We start from the raw sequence: 21,265 nt of genomic DNA, 5'->3' as shown, positions 1-21,265 counted from the left end.
AGGCTATTTAGCAATAATTGGTTTATATGCCCCAGAAGAAGGAAGAGAACAGGATAATATTGATTTTTATAATCAGCTACAAAACAAATATAATAAAATAAATAAAAACGATTACGTAATTTTAGCAGGAGACTTAAATACAAGAATTGGAAACACGAAAATTAATAATAATATAGGAAGACATGGAGAACATACCCTAAACAGGAATGGTAAAAAATTGATTGACTTTGTAAAATAACCTAAAAATAATGAATTCCTTCTATAAACATAAAGACATACATAAATATACTTGGGCAGCAAGAGGATGGAAATCAATATTAGATTACTTCATATTAAATGAAAAGATATCAAAATTTTCACTAGTTGTTAGAGTCCACAGAGGATATGAAACAAGCAGTGACCACTTCCTTGTTAAAATAAAATTAAGATTACCACCTAAATGGCTACAAGTAACAAGAACAGTAAGAAAAATTGAAACATTTGTTTATAAAACTAGACTATTGAATGACACAAATGTACAATGGCTATATGAACATAGAATTAACCAATATCTAGATAAAATAAAACAAAATGAAGAAATAGAAATAGAATGGTTTAATATAAAAACCATTCTATTTCTTAGGAAATAGAATGGTTTTTAATAAATTTTTAATAAAAACTTAGGAAAGGCCAAAAAATTTAATAAAAGGAAAAAACTGAAGATCTGGGATGATACAACCAAAGAAATAATCAAAAAGAAAAAAGAAGACTATCACAAATGGTTAAGCAGTAAAAGATTAGAAGCTGAAATAGAATATAAAAGAATAAGAGCCATAGCTAAAAGAGAAGTGAGAAAAACACAGAGAATCATGGAACAAATTTGTTTCTAATTTAGAACATGATTTATATAAAATAAGACCCAATGTATATAAGATTTTGAAACACTTAAATGCAGATACCAAAGAAAACATAAAATTAAACACTGAATTGAAATTAGAAGAATTTCAAAATTACTACACAGAACTGTGGACAGACAAATATTTTAAAAAAGACAACTGGCAAGCAATTAACGAAAATGAAATAACTAAAGAAGAATTAGAAATCATCCTGAAAGAAACAAGAAACGGAAAAGCAGCTGGAGAAGATAAGCTAGGTTCAGAACTATATAAGTATGCAGGAACAAGATTCAAAGAAAGACTCTTATTATTTTTAAATAAAATTTACTCAACTGGTATCCCTCTCCCAATAGAATGGAAAAAAGCAATTGTGATTCCTATCTTTAAAAAAGGTAATAGAGATGACCCTAAAAACTATAGAGGTATCAATATACTAAATTCCTGTTACAAAATATATAACAGGAATTTAGTATATTAAATAGCAAACTAATGAAATATTCCGAAAACTTTATTTTAGAAGTACAGAATGGATTTAGAAAAGGACGATCATGTATAGACCCGGCCTTTTGCCTAAAATTAATAATAGAGAAAAGAAGAGAATATAATTTAGAAACACATATTGCATTTATTGACTTTGAAAAAGCATTTGACAAAAAGCTATCACAAATATATATGAAAATAATCAAATGCAAATAAGATTAAATCACGAGCTATCATATACGAGAGAGAGATAAACCAAGGGGTCTGACAGGGATGTCCCCTCTCAGCAACTCTTTTTAATATCTACTTAAATGAAATAATAATAAAATGGAATAAAAATTTACATCAAGGAATTAAACTTTCTCCTACAGTAAACTTAAACACCCACCTCTTTGTTGACGACCAAATAATAATTACAAATTCTGAAGATAACTTACAGAAAGCTATTTTAGATCTAAATGAGATATCCAAAGATTATGGTATGATAATATCAACAGAAAAATCAAAAACTATGGCCTTTAAAGGACAAGATCCAGCAAGAACTAAAATAGTATTAGATAACAAGATCTTAGAATAGGTGAATTCATTTAACTACCTATGATGTATGATCACATATGAAAATGAAAAAGATATAAATGTAAAAATTGCAAAATATTTAAAAATAACAAGTGTAATTAACTCTATATTTAAACCAAACCTAGTTCATAAACAAACCAGACTAAAAGTATACAATACATTAGCCCTATCAGTCTATAAATCTGGACAATAAAACAAAAAGACAAACAAAGATTAATAACAGCAGAAATGAAGTTTTATGAGAAAAACACAAAAGTTTTATGAAAAAAACTTTTGTGATCAAATACGGTATACTTTGATCACAAAGGTGATCAAAGTATACCCTATTTGATCACAAAAGAAACAAAGAAATTATTAAAGAATTAAACCAAGAACCAGTAATAGAAAAATTAAAAAATATAAACATAAATGGATAGAACATGTTCAAAGAATGAAAACAGAAAGATTACCAAAACAAGCCTTCAAGTACAAGCCATTAGGAAAAAGAAAACCAGGACGTCCTCTTAAACAATTCAACGATGACTTCTAAGGCTGGAACAGGCCATGCTAGGCTTAAATCCTTGATACGCATGATGATGATGATGATGAAATAAATAAAATTTTTAAAAAATAAAAAAATATCTCTTAGCCTGCAACCCTACTAACATTCAGGTTCAAACCTTTTATGGATGGGAGTTACTTAAAAAGGGCTATGGGTTTGAATCTTGATGCAAAAATGGATGTTTTGTGAATATCTCTGGAAAGAAATGGATTTCAGTGCCTAGCGTGAGATCACCACCACTTTGCTAAATGGAGGCCTAATGTGTGTTGTGAAAATGTTTCTGCTTTGTCTTTAGAGTACAGTTTCTAGATTATTTAACCTTAGCATACTTGTTCACAGTGCTAATGAATCACAGGTCTAACTTTTTTCAAAAAAAAAAACTTTTTTGTAAATCCAATCCATGGTAGATCTGCTTTTACAACTAGTAAAAATTTTCTGATATATATGTATGAAATGCTGGGGAACAAAAATTATTCATACTAGTTAAAACATTTTTAACTAGTACAAATGATTTCTAATAGCTGACTCAGCATGTTTTTTTTTTTTATCCAATAACTAAGTTTTATATTACAAAATATTGTATGCATATTTGCATTCAAAAAAAGTCTGTGCCCAGATTGCTTCACAGGTGCACGCAGAAGTAGTGTATAGCCTGTGTATGAAGCAAAATGAGGTGTCACACTCTTCTGCTTGTCAGTTTAATTGAAAATTATTTACAAGAGGAAAAGTGAATTTGAGAATACAAAATCATTAAAGTTTTAAGCTTCTTTAAGGAAGCTTTCCATTAGAAGACAAACATTAAAAAGCAAACATGAAATTTTAAGCCTTCATGAAGTCAGAATGAAAGTAATAGAAACTTGTCGCAGGTTTCAGTTGTCTTATTTATGATAAGCACAACCTTAAAGAATAAACAGAAAGTTTATATTATGTTATTATAGTTTAAACTGTTTCCAAGAGTGTAATCCTAATTCATAGCACAGGGTCTATGGTAAATTAGGGTTTCATTTACAATGGCTTATTTAACAGTTTCCAGAAACCAATTAGGCCATAAAAGCAGGGGGGGTATACAGTATTAAAGACAGTTATCTCCACCTCATTATGGTGATGAGCATGCAAATATCAATGAACTTGAGTGCTATGTTGGCAGCAGAGACATACTAGTTAAAGGGAGAGGTAAGAGAATAAGATATATTGGTCCTCTGGATTAAGAGACCAGTAAGTTTTTTTTAATAAATAACTCAGAAGCACCTCAAGGAAAAGCTGACCAAATTTAAACACAAGAATAAGGGTCAATGATGTTGAATAATGGACAGACTAAATGTTAAGGAATTAAACCTGAAATGTTAAGGACTGACTTAGCTAGTAAGAAACAGAACTCAACAAACATAAGAGAAAAAGATAAATATAGCAGTAATAACAGACTAAGAATTAAAGGATGCTATAAAAGAATCTGATGTGTAATAGATACAACAAAACTACAATTCAAAAAATTGATAATTATCATCCTTCTACCAGACTAGTCTGATGTGAAAAGAATTTCAATACCCTCCCTTAAAGGAATCTTGGAACAAATAGAAAGGATTCTTCATAAATTCAATCTATATGCTTCCTTCAAACCAGCTCAGAAAATCTTCCTTCCTGCTATCAATAAAGGATACATTAATCACCACCTCTTTTCTTATTGGGTGTCTATCAAGTACTCTGCTCGTGTCATTTTTCCTCTCTTCTTCTTTGGTGCATCAATCCGAAGATTGGTAATTATAGCAGCACATCACAACATCCTGTCTTGTGATTTCCTTTTTTATCTCTTCATAACTCTTACCACCAGTTAGCATCATTATGTTATTTATATGTGAAATTCTTGGTCTGCCTTGTGGCCTCTTTTCTTCTACAGTCTCCTCCATTATTTCTGTAATCAGTCCCCCCATGCCTCAAATGGTGTCCAATTAGGCTTTTTCTTCTCTTATTGATGTGTTTCATTAATGACCACTCTTCATGAACTATAGTTAGAACTTCATTACTTTTCCTTTCTGTCCAACTAATTTTCATCATCTTTCTCCAGCACCAAAGTTCAAATGCCTCCAACTGTTTCATGTTTTGTTCAAGTCCAGGTCTCACAACCATATAATGCAATGCTCCATATGTATGTTTTCACTAGCCTTTTTTTGAGCTGGATGCTAAGTCCTTTACTGATAAAACTATTTCTTCTGTTATAGAATGCTTTTTTTTTGCTATTTCGTGCTTTAATATCTAATTGGTTTCTCCCATCTTCTTTGATAAGACTTCCAAGATATTTAAAAGAGGATACCTGTTGTATTAGGTTATTATTTATTTCCAGGTTTATTTTCATTGGATTTGCTTTACTTGTAATTAATAATTTTGTTTTTCTTATAATTAATTTTTAGGCTGTACTGTATAAAGATTTCTTCCATCTTTGTTAGGGTGGCTTTCAGTTTGTTTTTGTTATCAGCTATAACTGCTATATCATCCGTGAACCATAGCCAGTTAATATCAATTCCATTTATCTTAATTCCTGTTTCTATTAGTTCTTTCAATTTATTTACTGCATCTTCAATGTACAGTATGGGTGAAAGAGAGCACCCCTGTCTTACACCTCTACGTATTTTTGCTATTGCGGTTTTTGTTATATAACTATTTTGGACAGACTAGCTGTTCTCCCTCAATTAGAATTGAAGAACATCAAGACTATGTTACATTTTTGGAATCTGACAAGTCTGGCCTTGCTTCTCCCTCTATTGACATGAGGCACAGAGTTCTTTGGAACCAGACAAAACTTCTTCACTCCAACAAGTTCAAAATTTGATCACCTTTTCCTTGAAACATGTGAAACACTAAGAAATCATCCAAACCTGAACTGATCAGACTATATGCCAATATCCAAGATTTGGGAAGTGATCACCAATAATTGTTCATAAGCTTTTTTTTTTTTTTTTTTTTTTTTTTTTTTTTTTTTTTTTTTTTTTTACATATAACGATTTTAAATAATTTTTTGTAATGCTTCAGTAGCAACTGAGACAATTAATATACACAATTTATGATTCATCCTTTGAATGTAGTTAATGGTCTATCTCCCTAATGATGTCCACGTAATGTTGGATGAAATACATTGGAGTTTCTGAATAGATGTATATAATTTTTAAGCAGTGAAACTTACTTTAATATGCCTAGTGCACATGTTCCATTAAAATTTTTAATTACTCTGAATTTGCCAGCATTATACAGTGTGTGGGAAAAGGAGAAACTGATTGATACAGCTAGTGCAAATGTGAGCTTCTAAACTGGACATAGACAACAATGTACTGCTGGTATAAACTGATTTCTCTTAGACCAAGGTTTTTCAAGCTTTTTCCTACGACGAAACGCTTCACAAATTTTGAAATTTTAAAAAAACACCTTGGTTAGAGTAGAGTATCATCAGTCTCGTATGCAATGTAAAGCTAAGTGCACACTATTGTCACAGCAGGCTTATCGCATCACAAAAATGCGACAGCGCACACTACAGGCTTGCCGGACGGCATTGCATCGACCTTGCTTGTGACCGCAAATTTCCTAGAATAGATACCTCCATACTTCATTCGTGCTTGGAGGTGTCGACAACTGAAGGCGGCTGAGTCAAGGCCAGTGTGCTGGCCTTAATAGCATAATCCACATGCAAAAGTAAGGAGAGCACCTGATTTTCAATCAGGTGATTGAAAAAAAGGCTGCTTGTTACAGCATTTAAACCCATTCCAGGCTCATATTAATTTTGATAATTTTTCACAGAACACTGGTGTTCTGCAGAACATAGTTTGGGAAACGCTGTCTTATCAATGTATTTATTTAATTCAAAGTTTATGAAATTTGTTGGGAGAATAGCTAATTATGAGGTTAAAAAATCCTTTATTCATTAAGTAAAAATATTTACAGTCTATATTTAAGTTGTAAGTCTGCAGTTTAAAGAAGCACAGGAAGTGGTTTGATGTAAAGTGAGACAAGGATGAAGATGCACTATCTCAAAGTCTTATTCACAGTCTATATGGATCATGACAAAAGAAAGTGACATTAAACCTATATCAGAATGAACCAGAGATATTAAATTAGCTCTATGATTTATGCACATGATGTTATACGCTTAAAGAAATCCAGTGCAAGTTTCCAGGATTCTTAAAACTGTTATGAAAAAAAAAACTGTGAAAATAGTCATGAACATGGAAAACATTAACTTGCCTTCTCAATGAAGAATCTATAGAAAAAGTAAAAAGTTTCAGCTATCATAGTTAGGCACAATTTTTAGTGAAGATGGCAAATTAATTATGGGCAACAGAATAAACAAAGCTGATAAGATAGGCAGCCTATTAATTAGATTTATATAGATTAAGAGAGAAATTAGCCAAATCACTAACAGTATACAAGACAGTGATCAAATCAATTTTAACTTATGGATCTGAGAGTTGGGTTAAAAATAAAATGCCTCGTCAAAGACTGAAGATTACAGATAAGACAATTCTGAGAAAAATGAGGAGAGGGAAGAGATGGCATCAATGGCAAAACCATATTAAAAAGAAAGATATCAGGAAGGAATGAACTTGCCATTGGTAATATTCAAGAATGCATACTAATCTCATATGGTATGATCACTTAAACAGAATGGGAGGGAAAAGGTTAGCAAAACAGGTGTATGCAAAGAGCACAGAAAAGTCTCTGAGGAGGACAGAAATAAGATCTAACAGTATTAGAGTGCTGATGATAAACTTGGAGAAAAATTAGTAATAATTTTACTCATACTGTAAAATCACATTCTTCTGAACATCTTTTGGGGATATATATCAGGAAACTAAACAACTAGCAATAATGTGCTGTAGCAACTTACCCTTGACCAATTTTTTCCATTTTAGTATATTTGCGATTAGGGTCTCCAACAGAAACAATACTTCGTAACTTTTCTGTAATTTCCTCATCTGTCATTTTCTTCTTTTTAGGTTTTGTTATAGCATTATTATTATTAGTAATATCTTTTTTGTCAAATCCAATTGCTCCATTTTTGATGTCCTCTTCAACTGGTTTTGTATACTATTAAACATAAATTTAAAGAAATATGTGAAGAACTATTATTTAAAAATATTAAAAGTAAAATATTCTACTAAACATAACTAATAATACAAGAATTGTAATGCCTTAATTAATTTTGCAGATTATCAATCTATGAAACATTTCTCTCATTTACATGACATAGCATTAGTGATAAGACAGAGCAAATCAACTACATTAGTACTTTCAACCCATGCATTATTCTAGGTATAACACACACAGAGGTTGAAAAGTTAAGCCATTGTTCTAACAAAATCAAGAAATTGAAGATGTTCTCCCTCTCTCTTTTAATGACTCCCACACCCATGGGTTTGTAAACCTGTAGTACACCAGTACTTGGTTGGGATAGCTAATAAGAATTGGTACTGCAGAGAATTTTTACTGAGAAAAACATACTATAAATATATGTTGAAAGAAAAGAAGATAGCCATTTTATAGAATCTCCAACTTCAATAACTTAAAGGATGTTATATAATTTTTAAGTGTAGAATATATGACTGGGTCAGAAAACAGTATAAAATTGAAAATAATGTGAAGTGTGAAGAACCAAGGAATGTATTAATATAAATTGAAACCTAGAATAACATGAATTAAAATATAATCAAATAAAATAGCAAATTATAAAAGAAAAGTGAATATAAAAATTAACAAAAACCTATACATGACAAGTCATATTTCAACAAGGTCTCTTGTCCTCACAACAATTAAATAAAATTAATTTATCTTATTTTTTAGGCTACTAGAATACCAAAACAATGAATCATAAAATATATTAATTGGCTTATATTTCACTAGATTTCAAATGAGCATCTTCAGAGCACAAATCTGTAACAACACTTGTTACAATTACACAAAAGACATGAAAATGAATATGGAAAAGAATTCAGATTGTAAAGGACAAAAAGACATAAGGCCCTAATTTGGAGTCCTCTAATGTTTTGACAGTCGCTGGGTTGGAGTTGATCTTAAGATAACTATCTCCCAAATTTTTGGTGGGAAACCACCAAAAATCAACCATATTTGTGGAGGTTACAACAATGTTTCATAGGATAGAGAGTTTAGTGATGTTAGAGAATGATATAGGAATGTCATTTGGAGATTGGATTAAGTTGCTAATGTGGTTTGAATGTGATGTGACAGTTATATTTCTTTAGCTATCTTTTCAGATGTGCCCCAGATATATAGAATAGGTGTTGTGTGCATGGAGAAGGGCCTCATGAAACATTTTATCTATTTTGTAAGAGCTGTAGCCACCAACCAAAAAAGTTATTATTATTATTATTTGATACCTCCAGGGAGTCCAAGGACTCATTGAGGGAAGGCACCTGCTCTACAACTTTGCCTCCACTACTCAATCCACCAACTGACCGCAACTACACTAACACCATCTACTGCCGACCACCGATATTTCCACAGACACTCACAAACATCCATGCCCATGGCAGGATTCGAACCCACAGCCTTTTGGCTGGAGAGCAGATACGCTAACCACTCGGCCAGCCAGGCCGGCTGGCCTGGAATTATTTATTTTGAATTATAGCAGAAGCAACTAAAGCTATGAGGCTAGAGTATAGACTCATAGCCAAGTTTTTGGGAAGGAAAAAAAAAAATCTTGCCACCTCTATATAAGACCAGATAGATCATCGACTGAAAGGCATGTATAAAGATTCTTTGTACCCTAGATAGGATTCAAACCCAGATCTTTTCAATCAAAGGGCATCATTGATACCAACTGAGTTGCTACAGAGGTTCTGGACCAAAAAGCATGGCAAAGGTAGTTCTGTGTCAGAAGCTGCATCACTAGAACAGATGTCCCAGTGTTCCTACAAAACCACTATGAAACACTCTTCTAATCACAAGTATGGCTGCATTAATCTGCAAAAAATTGGGCATAGGGGGAACACTTAAGATCAACTTAACAGTAAAAATTTGTATTACTAAAATATTTGTTCTAGTGATGCTGTTCTTGCTACAGAACAAAACTACCTTCACCACCTTTTTTTTTTTGGTCAATGGCTACTCCTACAAATTAGATAAAACGGTATGTGCTTCCCAGCTCTTCTCACTCTCTCAAGCACACAAAACCAAAGAAACACTATTCCTATTCCATATATTTTGAGGTATATGTTTAAAGATATTTAAACTATTAAAGAAATACAACCTTCTAACCATTTTCAAACTAGAAACTCCGATCCACTCTCCAAATGGCAACTTTCATCAATTGTCACATTTTGGAGTGTAAGAAAGTGGACTGACTGTAACATGGCCTACTATGGACATGCAGGAAGAAAACTGGCATTTTATATAAAAGCAGTCACAAGTGTCTGCAACAACCATGAAATACTCTTCTAACCTCAACAAGTACAGCTTCATTAATATACCAAAAATGTAGAAAACAATCGTTTTAAGATCAACCTCAACTCAACTATTGTAAAAACTTTCTATTTATACAACATTAAGGGATGCCAAATTAGGACTTACATCTTTTGTCCATGACAATCTGAAATGTTTCCTATATTCATTGTTGCTCAGGTACTGTAATAAGTAGTTGTGCTCTGAAGTGCTGGATTGAAATCTAGTGAAATATAACCCAGTCAATAAATATTTTAATGATTTATTGTATCTTTTTTATGATTTATAATATCCAAAACCTAATTTGTCCACAAGTTTAAAATTACTTAATTTCCTACTTCCAAACCATCATTCTGCCTAATACTGATTTACTTCATAACCTCCACAGCAACCCAGGGCCATCGCCAGATTAGATCGTGCCCTGAGACAAACAATTAAATATCGCCACTGATAGATTATAAGACAAAAATATAACGAAATCTCCAACTGTTATTTTGTTTTTATTACAAGAGAAACATTAATGCAAAACGATTACATAATATTATTATTAATTAAATATTTGCTCTACAGGGATATTGCACAATAAAACTGTTTATAAGCTCTTCTAAATTAAAATTATAAGCTATGTCTGCCTCTATCAATATAGTTGCGACCAACCAATCTTTCTTGGGTCAGTGCTGTTTGCAAATAATTTTTAATCAGTTTAAGCTTGGAAAAACTTCTTTCCGCACTTGTTACGACACTGCCTACCACAATATGGTTGAATGAGCGCCCTTATTAAGCCACGACGTGAAGCAGGCTGCCTCTATGCTACACCCTGTCGGCAGTACTGCGGCAACCTCATAATAAAAGGCTTTCTCTTTCATTCTATAATATGATAATGAGTTCCTCAACACAGCCAAAACACTATTAGTAATAATAATCTGCTGGCTTATAATATATTACAGGTATTTTTGTCATTACATTTATTAGCCTTTCGGATCAGTAAGATTGCAGCAGCTCCATTTCCACTAAGACCTATTCTATGTAAGTATTCTTAATTTTTTTTCCTTATAAAGTAATTTTTTTCCTGTGCTATACTTTGTTTTAGATTTTTCATAGCGAAAAATCAAACTGATGCATCCAAGTGTAAAAGATCATTGAATACTTAATCAAATCAAAAGATAATTCATAAAAATTATTCAATGTATGGTCAGGCACTAGTGATATCACCAAGGTCAACAGATTAGCAGCATAAAAATGGAAGACATACTTAATTCATTTACAGCGCCATCTTCTTGCCAGCAGACCCCAAAATGAGTTTCAAACAGTTAAGTCTAAATACATGAGCCTATACACATCAACTTATATCAGGTAAGTATCAGACAACTGATGAAAATCACAGAAAAGTAGATGAATGAATTAGTCAACTTGCTGTGCAAGTGCTAAAGACCCTTCCTTATGGATTGGTTTATCATCACCATTAATTTCTGATATGTATCCTCAAGGAGTGTTCATGCCACACAGTACATGAATAAGTTTACATTATTTACTTATCAACAATTTACCTCCAAATTAGTCGATTACTTGAAGGCACTCCAATATTTTGTATCTAACTGGTCCTCCTCTGGGTCTTTTCTTGCCATCTTAGCATCACAACTGTTTTGCTGACCTTTCTTCTCCCATTATGCTTAACTGACCATGCCACCTTAGATTATCACTGATCATACATTCTTAAATGTAAACAATGTTACTTCCTAATAGCTTCATTTTTAATGAGAGTTCTTTCTCAGAACTCTCATATCTATAGTCTCTAATCTTTGATAAAGTCCTTTATTTCTAACCCAACTCTGAGATACATAATTAAATTTGGCTTGAACACTGTCTTGAATACTGCAAGTTTAGTGTTTTAGCCAATTTCTCTCTTATTTCACATAAATTTATTCAACTGCTCCCAACATACCAGTTTAGCTTAAATTTAATTTGCAATTTTCATTAAAAACTGCATACCTAAATAGTTGAAATATTTTTTACTTCTTCTATAGGTTCTCCATTTGGAAATAAGTTTTGTATTTTCATAGTTTGGGTCTTTTCATTTCTGATTTTCATGCCAGATTTGTGTTACAGCTGTTATTCAATTTAGTTAGAGAATCCTGAAGACTTTCACTGAATGTGTTTAGGAGAACAACATTATTTGCATAAAGCAAAGAGCTAAGTTTGACATCTCCAATTCTAATGTCAGCTTTAAATCCACTTTCTTTCATAATGTGATCTAATAGATGACGAATAAGAGCACAGATAATGAGCATCCATTTATACACAAATAATGAGCATACATATATGATGTATGCACAAATAATGAGCATACATCATATATGTGAAGTGTTTTGAAAAGCTTTTCTCTGGTTAACTTGTCTTTTTCCAGTAAAATTTCTCAACTATTTGTTTTAAAGTGAAAATCTAATCCAACCTCCATTTGGCCTGAATTCAGCTTGTTCTTCTCTAAGTTTCTTATATGTTTGCATAAATCTTACCTGGAACACTTATTGGATAAATTCCTCTGTAATTCCCACATTCAGCTTTTACATTTTACATTCATTTTACAGATAGGAACTATGAGAGCTCTACTCCAATTATCTGGTATTTGATCTTTTGACCAGGCCCCCTGAATTATGTAGTGCAGTCACTGCAAAATTCAATATATATTGATCCCACACATTAGCGATTGAAGGGCCTACAGATACATCAGTGCCATGTGTGTGGGAAGTGTAGGTGAGGAATGAGGTAAAAGTTTTTTTTTTTCTTTCTTTTTTTTTTTTTTTTTTTTAAAGAGCTGCAGGCAGGTTGTTTTGGAATGCTTCATGAAGAAGGCTGTTCTAGAAGAGCAGAGGTAAATGGAATAAAAGAGAAGCAAGTTCAGTGTGTTTGCAGTTGCACGGTAAAGGGATATCGGGCAGCTGCTGCTCTTGTATTAACAGGTGCAACAGAAGTGGAGGAATGATGGTTGCCAGTTCAGTGCAGCAATGACCATTCAAGTACCCATAGAATAAACAGCACTGAAACATTGCATCAGCAAGACAGATGACAAAGTAAATCTGTATGAGAAGGATCATCTATGAGCAGAACTGCTCTCCTCTGAACAGCATTCAAGAATTTTTTGGGAAGTTTTAGGCACACCACCCCAAACACGTGAACAGGACAGGTAGATTTGGGATTTGTATAAAGTTAACAGGTTAGGTGTAAAACAGCATCTTGAATGAAAGAGAATGCCTAGTTTTTTGAATGCTGAGGAAGAAGCTACTGATATGATGTGTTTATGCCTAGGAGACACTGGAAGTAAACAGTCTAAGCAGAGAGATCTGATTTTATCTGATAATTTGTGTATTACTGAGGATGATGATAAGTGAGATGAGAACTGAGAACTCTTTTGTGAGAGAAAAGGCAAGACTGCATGTTGATGGCATTGATGATGACCAGATTGTCTTTGCCACATTGAAGGATGGTACATAGAGGATTGTCAAAGGACACTGGTTGTAGATAATCTTGAAGCTTGTAATGTCAAGAGCACTGCATGGTTTTTCAAATAAATAGGATGAATGGAGAGTACTGTTATCTCCAAAGCTTTGGAAAGGATTAGTAGTGATTAAAAGTAAGTCACTGATGTACAGAATGTACACTGTTGTATAGGTGATAGGACAAAGCTCTCGCATTGGTGGTAAAACTAGAAGAGAGGGAGCCATCTAGTATTGATACATACACGATGAATGACCAGAGAAAAGCTTGCTACCCAATTACACAGGGTGGGATGTAGACCAAAGGATGGAAATTTGTTTAGCAGGTACACATGGTAAAAAAGTTCTGAAAATGTTAAGAGCAACAACACACATTTCTCCATACCTGGGTGATGTAAGCTAAGAGGTTAACTATGGATCTTGAATTGCGAAATCCATACTGGTGTTTTTCAAGATAGTGTAGAAGTTGGCTTTGGAATTTCTCCATTGTTTTGGGGATTGAGGTGATTGCAAGTAGTTAGTAGTTTCATAGCAGACTATCTCTTTTTCTTTTTTTTAGAATAGGCTGAACATGTGACAGCTACTGGGATAAATACCAGCTATACATAATGCAAGATAGGTGTCAAGCTCTGGAACACAATGCCTGAAAAACAAACTGGAGAGATGCCATCAGGATCTGAAGACTTTACAGTCAAAATTATTAAGTAATTTTCTTATGTAATTTTGTTAAGCTACAGGAGCATAGAATGCTCAAATTTTAGGGTAGAAGGTGATTTTTCTTTCACATCTATGCTGGAGTTGATGGAAAAGAATTATGCTAGGAGATCATCTTTATCTTTATGGGAAGTAACAGCCATCAGGATGATGGCTCTGCTGTTAGAAAGAGAGAGCTCTGCTGCTCATCAGAAAGAGAGAGAGATGGAAGTGGAGATGAGTATTCAAAAGCCTTTGCTAGGGATCAGAAGGCTTGGCTTTTATTTGGACAGGAGGAAAGTTTGCTGCTGTTGGCATTTAAGAAATTAAATTTAGACCTGATGACTTTTTATGAATCCCATATGTTTTATGCATAGGAAGTTGGGGTTCTTAATGTGAACCACCTGTGGCAAGATGAAAATTTTTCTTCAACTGCTTTGATACTTTCTGTTGAAACCCAGGGCTTGGAATGTAGATAAGAATTTTCTGTAGAATGCAGGCCTTCGTGCCAGTAAGGACAATTTCTGTGACTGTTTTTGAGTAGGTGTTAAGGTGTTTTTTCTTGGCACAGAAAAACATCAAAGTGATGAAAGAGAGAGAGAGAGAGATGAAATTTTGTATAGAGCTTTAGGGATCTAATAAAAAAAACACTGCTTCTTTTTCAAAAGCACAATTTCTGGTGATGAAACTTGGATCTATTACTAAGTGCAAAAATCTAAACCAATTCTAAGAATGGAAGTATATAAATCATTGCCCATGCAAAATAATAATAAATTGCAGGCTTTCTAAGCCATATACTAAATATTTAGCAACCATCTTTTGGGTTAGTAAAGTCATTATTTTGAAACATTTCTAAATCCATGTGAGATAAATACAGCAATACTTCACACAACACATTCAAACAGTAAGGGTTTCACAATAAAGCAAATTTGCATTACAGTACATTTACTGTAATTTCACCAGAAAGGCAATTATATTGATTAATTATTATTATTATTATTATTAAGAGAGATCTCCAGGGAGTAAGGGACTCATCGAGGGAGGCCACATACCACAACACCAGCTATCATACTTATTCTTGAATTCAATCATACTGCTTGCACTCAACAACATCCAGTGGCAATCCATTCCAATCATGCACCACCTTATGAGAGAAAAATCTAGCCCTCACCCCTTCTTAGTGGCATTCATTCTCAGCTTCCAAAAATGCCCTCTTGTTCTTTCCCCACACTACATAAATTGACAAATTCCATCGAATGAAATCCTGTATGACCATTAAAATAAGTTATAATTACAATTAATTACACTGATTACTTCTTGCAGAAAGGCTCATAACACTGGTTAAATATGATAACTAAATACTTAAGGAATTGACAGCGTACACTAGAAATATAAATTAAATCAACTTTAATATATACTTTCTGATATTTTGGCAGTGTCACGTTGCCATCTTCATGGGAACTTATGATAAAGACAAGTGCGTGCATGTACTACATAACAGCAAATGAGAAACGAAGTGAGGAAGCTACCGTTTTCCTAACGTCCTGATGGTGCCCCCTGGCGAGCTATATTAGGTGTTCTTGGCCTTTGGGCTGAAGTTCTTCTGATATATGTTTCACTAATTTGGTGCAGTCTCATGTATCCAAATTTGTTACAGTTTGGCATGTTCCTAGGGATCCCATATGTCCAGGTTTGCCCAGGACAGTCCCGGTTTTATTACTTCTGTCCCGGCGTCCCGATATGTTTAGCTCGGGACGCTAAATGTCCTGTATTTTTTAGAATATAAAAATATTAACATTTCTAATAAGAATAAGTACAAGTCGTAATATTTTGGGTGCTTTTAAAAATGTATGTTCACAAAACAAAAAGCAGAGACATTTATTTTGTAGTTCGGTGAATTACCAGAATGTTAGAATTTTGGGAAAACGATTTAGTTTTCCCAAAATTCATTTCATTCAGCTGGAGAAAAGAATGTCAGAATGAGGGAGACAACCGCCCAATTGTATGTTTAACTAATCGCAACCACGGCATCTATTTCTTTCATCTGGTCAGCCATAAATTTTTAGTAATCTTTTGTCTCAAGCTTAGTTCGCATAACGTACGATATCTGATGGTTCGAAATGTTTCTCATTGGTCGACATGTTTTTGAATATTAACGCACCACGATAGTTCATTTTCTTTCAACCAATGAGAAACATTTCGGACTGTCAGATATCGTATGCTATGCGAACTAAGCTTCACACATTAGGAGCCAAATTGTTTTTATATCGCTACAGGGTATGTGATATAACCTAGTTTTGACTGTTCATTTCGTATTCTTGCATTCTCGAATTAATTGTGAATATTGTATTTTTTTTAAATTAATAAAGTTATACCATTTGTTACAAAATGCCCAAAAGAAAGTGTAATTTCAATGAAAAATTGAAGGATTTTTTTTCCTTTCATTTTCGTAACTAAAAGCAGTGATTGTAATGATAGCTCAAGAGTGAAATGTAGCGTGTGCCATGCAGAATTTAACATTGACCATGGAGGTAAGGCAGATATAACTGACCATGTCAATACAATTTATCGTGTCCTGGTTTTTGGTTTTCAAAAAATAGGATCCCTACATATTCCTAAGGGCTGAGGATGATTCCATGAACAGTCTTTCATATTTGAACTTGCTTCGGTGTATTACTGTGGCTTTCTTCCACCTTATTCTGTGGCGAGTATCCAGAGCATGGTCTTCAAGCCCAGAGTGGCTGTACTGGTGAAATCGGATGTAGTCCTTGTGTTCTGAGATTCTGATATTTGCTGTCCTGCCTGTTTGGCCAAAGTAGGACAATTTACAGCTGCAAGGGACCTGGTATACACCAGGTAGGTCTAGGGGAAGTGGTTGGTCTTTAGTGGAGTGGATAAGAGATGCCAATTTTCTATATGGTCTGTAACAAGAGGTCATGTCATGTTTTTTTAGGATTTTGTTGATTTTTTCCGACGTGCCTCGGATGTAGGGAATGGTGATGGATTTAGAGTAATCTTTTTTGTGAAGGGGGAGAGAGGGGATAGCCATTGGCTGAGAAACTGTTAAGGATGCGATTTAGTTCAGTAGTTAGGTCTCGGTCATTTGAATAGATTAGTTTTGCCCTGTTGAATAGTGTCTTAATAACTCCATATTGTTGTGAGAGGGGGGGGGGGAGATTGTTGGTGAATGTATCTGCCAGTATGGGTGGGTTTTCTATAAACTGAGAAAACCAAGATTCATCAGGTTGGCAGGTGACTAGTGTGTCTAGGAAGGGGAGGCTATTGTTTTTTTTTTCTTTCCAGGGTGAACTTGATTCTCCCTATTCTCAAGTTCACCCTGGAAAATATCTCCATTATTTCCATAATGGAGATATTATCTGAGACCTCCAATGAGTCAAGGACTCATCAAGGAGAGCTGTAAATTACCCAACCCAGCTATCATACCTTCCCTTAAATTCATTTATACAAGATGCACTCAAATTATTATTCCACTCACTCACTACTCTCTGGGAGAAAAACCTAGCTCTCACCCCTTTCTTGACTGAGTACAACCATAACTTCCATGGATGCACCCCTCCCACCGGGTTCTCTCCCCCTCACCTTCCATATAATGAAAAATTTCATCATTTGAAATGCTATAACACCCATTCAAAAGTTCATAGACCTCTATCATATCACCCCCTCTTTCTCCTGTTAACCAGTCTGCAATCCACATACTCACAATCTGTCCTCATAATCTAAATCCCATAATCCAGATATAATCTTTGTAACTCTTCTTTGCACCCTTTCCACAGCTTTTTTATCCCCATGGAACCCAGGAGACCAAACCTGTGCACAGTAATCCAGGTGTGGTCTTATCAAAGCCTTATAAAGAGGCAAAATTACTTCCTTATTCTTACGTATCAAGGTTCGCTTCAACATAGCAATTATCCTCCGAGTTGTATTTGCAACTTTTGCTATGTGACCTTTGAATTTAAATTCTTATCCACCAATACACCAAGATCCCTTGCCTTGTTTCCCAAGCCCAAGTTTCTTGTAGCATAACCCTGCTAATATAATATACCGCTGAAACTCTAATCACGCCAAAGTGATTAACTTTATACTTACTAACATTAAACTGACAGCCATTTTCATTTGCCCAGATTTCCAGTCTATTCAAATCATTTTGTAATTGCTGAATATCAGTAGCATCCCTGATTGCCCTTCCTATCTTCGCATCATCAGCAAACAATTGCAAATCTAATGATAGACTCTGCTTGATGTTATTAATGTACAGATTGAACAATAATGGCCAAGCCTTAACCCCTGAGGTACACCACTAGTTACCTTAAATCTGGCAGATTCACACCCACTGTTTACCACTTTTGATATCTGTCTGTCAACCATCCTCCTGATCCAAGTCAATAATTATATTCCAATCCCGTATTCTCCAGTTTATGCAACAGCCTATCGCGTGGTATCCCATCAAATGACTTAAAAAAAATCCAACACATCATCATAACAAGTGTATCCATTCCCTTTATCCAACTCAGCCGTAACATTGTAATAAAATATGAGCAAACTGCTAAAACATGACCTTCCTTTAGTAAACCCATGCTGTTCACTGCAGAGTATAGAATGCTTGTCTACCCATTTCTGTATGTGAATTCTTAACAACTTCTCTAAAATCTTCACTACCACACCAGTGATACTAATAGGTCGGTAGTTATTGCACCACCCTTGTGCAATGGAACTATCATACATTCCTTCCATTCCTGAGCAGAGAACTCAAGTTATACAGATGTGTGAAAGGCCTAGCCAATTCGGCTGAACATTCCTTTAGCAAACAGGCTGATATTCCATCTGTTCCTATTGACAAATTCTTATCCAGGTTATGCAAGAGTTCTTCAACCTCATTTTCATGAACCTCTAACTCTTCATGTAATGTAGCAGTAGCACTGTGCACCATGCTACATATACTTGGTTGATATATCTTGGGAAAGTGAGCATTCATTAACTGAACAATCTCCGTAGTTTCTGAACTTGTGTACCATTTGCATTCAATAAAGTTATTCATCAACATTCATTCTGTCTATTCCTTGCGGCATAATGATAAAATTCTTTTGGATTGCCTTTAGCTTGCATGACCAATTTCTTTTCATACTCCGTTTTAGCTTTTCTCACAATATTCGTTACTTTTCTGGCTTGAGCTTTATATATATTTCTTAACTCCTCTTACTCTTATTCTCACGATATTCTTTCTACATCATCATCTTGTGGATGTCTTGTTCAATAAGGTTGCACATCCATTTCACTCCCAACCTATTTATTCTTCAAAAACTAGGGATACATTGAGATACCGCCTCATTCAAGCACTTTTTTCAAAGATTCCCATTTTTTCCATTCAGTAACTGATACCATGGAACCAAAGATAGTATTCTTCTAACTTGTTGATAATTTCCAACTTAGCAGCAACCCACCATATATGTAGTTCAGCATGTAGTCTGTTTTAATCGGAGCTTCAATACAAGTAGATACTTCCCAAGAAAGAACAGCATGATCACTGTCACCAATTGGTGGTAAAACAGCCATATTCTTGACAGAGACCTCTTCTGATGCTATGAGCAAATCCAACTCGAGTTCCTTCTTTCACATGCTGCTTGAGAAAGTTGTCTCGCAACAATTCAATAAATGTCTGTTCTTTCTTATTAAGAGATTTCTCTTCTATCCAATCAATGTTTGGAAAATTATTCACCCATAATGAGCATTCACTTGGTACCCATAAGGCTAAATTGGTGATGCATTTCTTCGTCCCCTACAACTGACCTGCCAGGCCTGTAGCAACGCCCCACCATATATTTCATTCTGTTAAACTTCACTTCACACCAGACAGACTCAAACTCATCACTACAGGGATATTGTTACCATCATTGTCCCCTACAACTGACCTGCCAGGCCTGTAGCAACGCCCCACCATATATTTCATTCTGTTAAACTCCACTTCACACCAGACAGACTCAAACTCATCACTACAGGGATATTGTTACCATCATTGTTTTCTTGCATTTCTACCCTAACTGGACTTAGGTCATCTGATATCATTAGTAGCACACCTCCTTTCCTATCGCTTCTGTTATTCCTAAAAATAGTATATCCGTTACACTCAATCCCACTTACTATATCTGATTCTGATAGCTAGGTTTCACCAATTTCTTTTCATACTCCGTTTTAGCTTTTCTCACAATATTCGTTACTTTTCTGGCTTGAGCTTTATATATATTTCTTAACTCCTCTTACTCTTATTCTCACGATATTCTTTCTACATCATCATCTTGTGGATGTCTTGTTCAATAAGGTTGCACATCCATTTCACTCCCAACCTATTTATTCTTCAAAAACTAGGGATACATTGAGATACCGCCTCATTCAAGCACTTTTTTCAAAGATTCCCATTTTTTCCATTCAGTAACTGATACCATGGAACCAAAGATAGTATTCTTCTAACTTGTTGATAATTTCCAACTTAGCAGCAACCCACCATATATGTAGTTCAGCATGTAGTCTGTTTTAATCGGAGCTTCAATACAAGTAGATACTTCCCAAGAAAGAACAGCATGATCACTGTCACCAATTGGTGGTAAAACAGCCATATTCTTGACAGAGACCTCTTCTGATGCTATGAGCAAATCCAACTCGAGTTCCTTCTTTCACATGCTGCTTGAGAAAGTTGTCTCGCAACAATTCAATAAATGTCTGTTCTTTCTTATTAAGAGATTTCTCTTCTATCCAATCAATGTTTGGAAAATTATTCACCCATAATGAGCATTCACTTGGTACCCATAAGGCTAAATTGGTGATGCATTTCTTCGTCCCCTACAACTGACCTGCCAGGCCTGTAGCAACGCCCCACCATATATTTCATTCTGTTAAACTTCACTTCACACCAGACAGACTCAAACTCATCACTACAGGGATATTGTTACCATCATTGTCCCCTACAACTGACCTGCCAGGCCTGTAGCAACGCCCCACCATATATTTCATTCTGTTAAACTCCACTTCACACCAGACAGACTCAAACTCATCACTACAGGGATATTGTTACCATCATTGTTTTCTTGCATTTCTACCCTAACTGGACTTAGGTCATCTGATATCATTAGTAGCACACCTCCTTTCCTATCGCTTCT

The 21,265-nt window shown here is 34.5% G+C and overlaps 1 protein-coding gene across 5 annotated transcripts in view; it reads right to left on the bottom strand.

Annotated features, from left to right (window-relative positions):
* Positions 1-21,265, bottom strand: part of Pak (serine/threonine-protein kinase PAK 3-like protein) — a 392,921-nt gene that overhangs the window by 91,312 nt on the left and 280,344 nt on the right. For all 5 annotated transcript variants that reach the window (XM_090410869.1, XM_090410868.1, XM_090410867.1 and 2 more), the window contains one exon: positions 7,343-7,542. In XM_090410869.1, coding sequence (XP_090266995.1) covers positions 7,343-7,542 — 200 coding nt within the window. The remainder of the gene's footprint in view (positions 1-7,342; positions 7,543-21,265) is intronic.

Source organism: Typopeltis vanoorti, chromosome 21 (assembly GCF_054136105.1).
Source record: "Typopeltis vanoorti isolate ZY-2024b chromosome 21, IOZ_Tvanoo_1.0, whole genome shotgun sequence".
In the NCBI taxonomy this organism is placed as follows: Eukaryota; Metazoa; Arthropoda; class Arachnida; order Uropygi; family Thelyphonidae; genus Typopeltis; species Typopeltis vanoorti.
The sequence above is the reverse complement of the archived record's forward strand: the minus strand, read 5'-3'. Positions and strand labels throughout refer to the sequence as shown.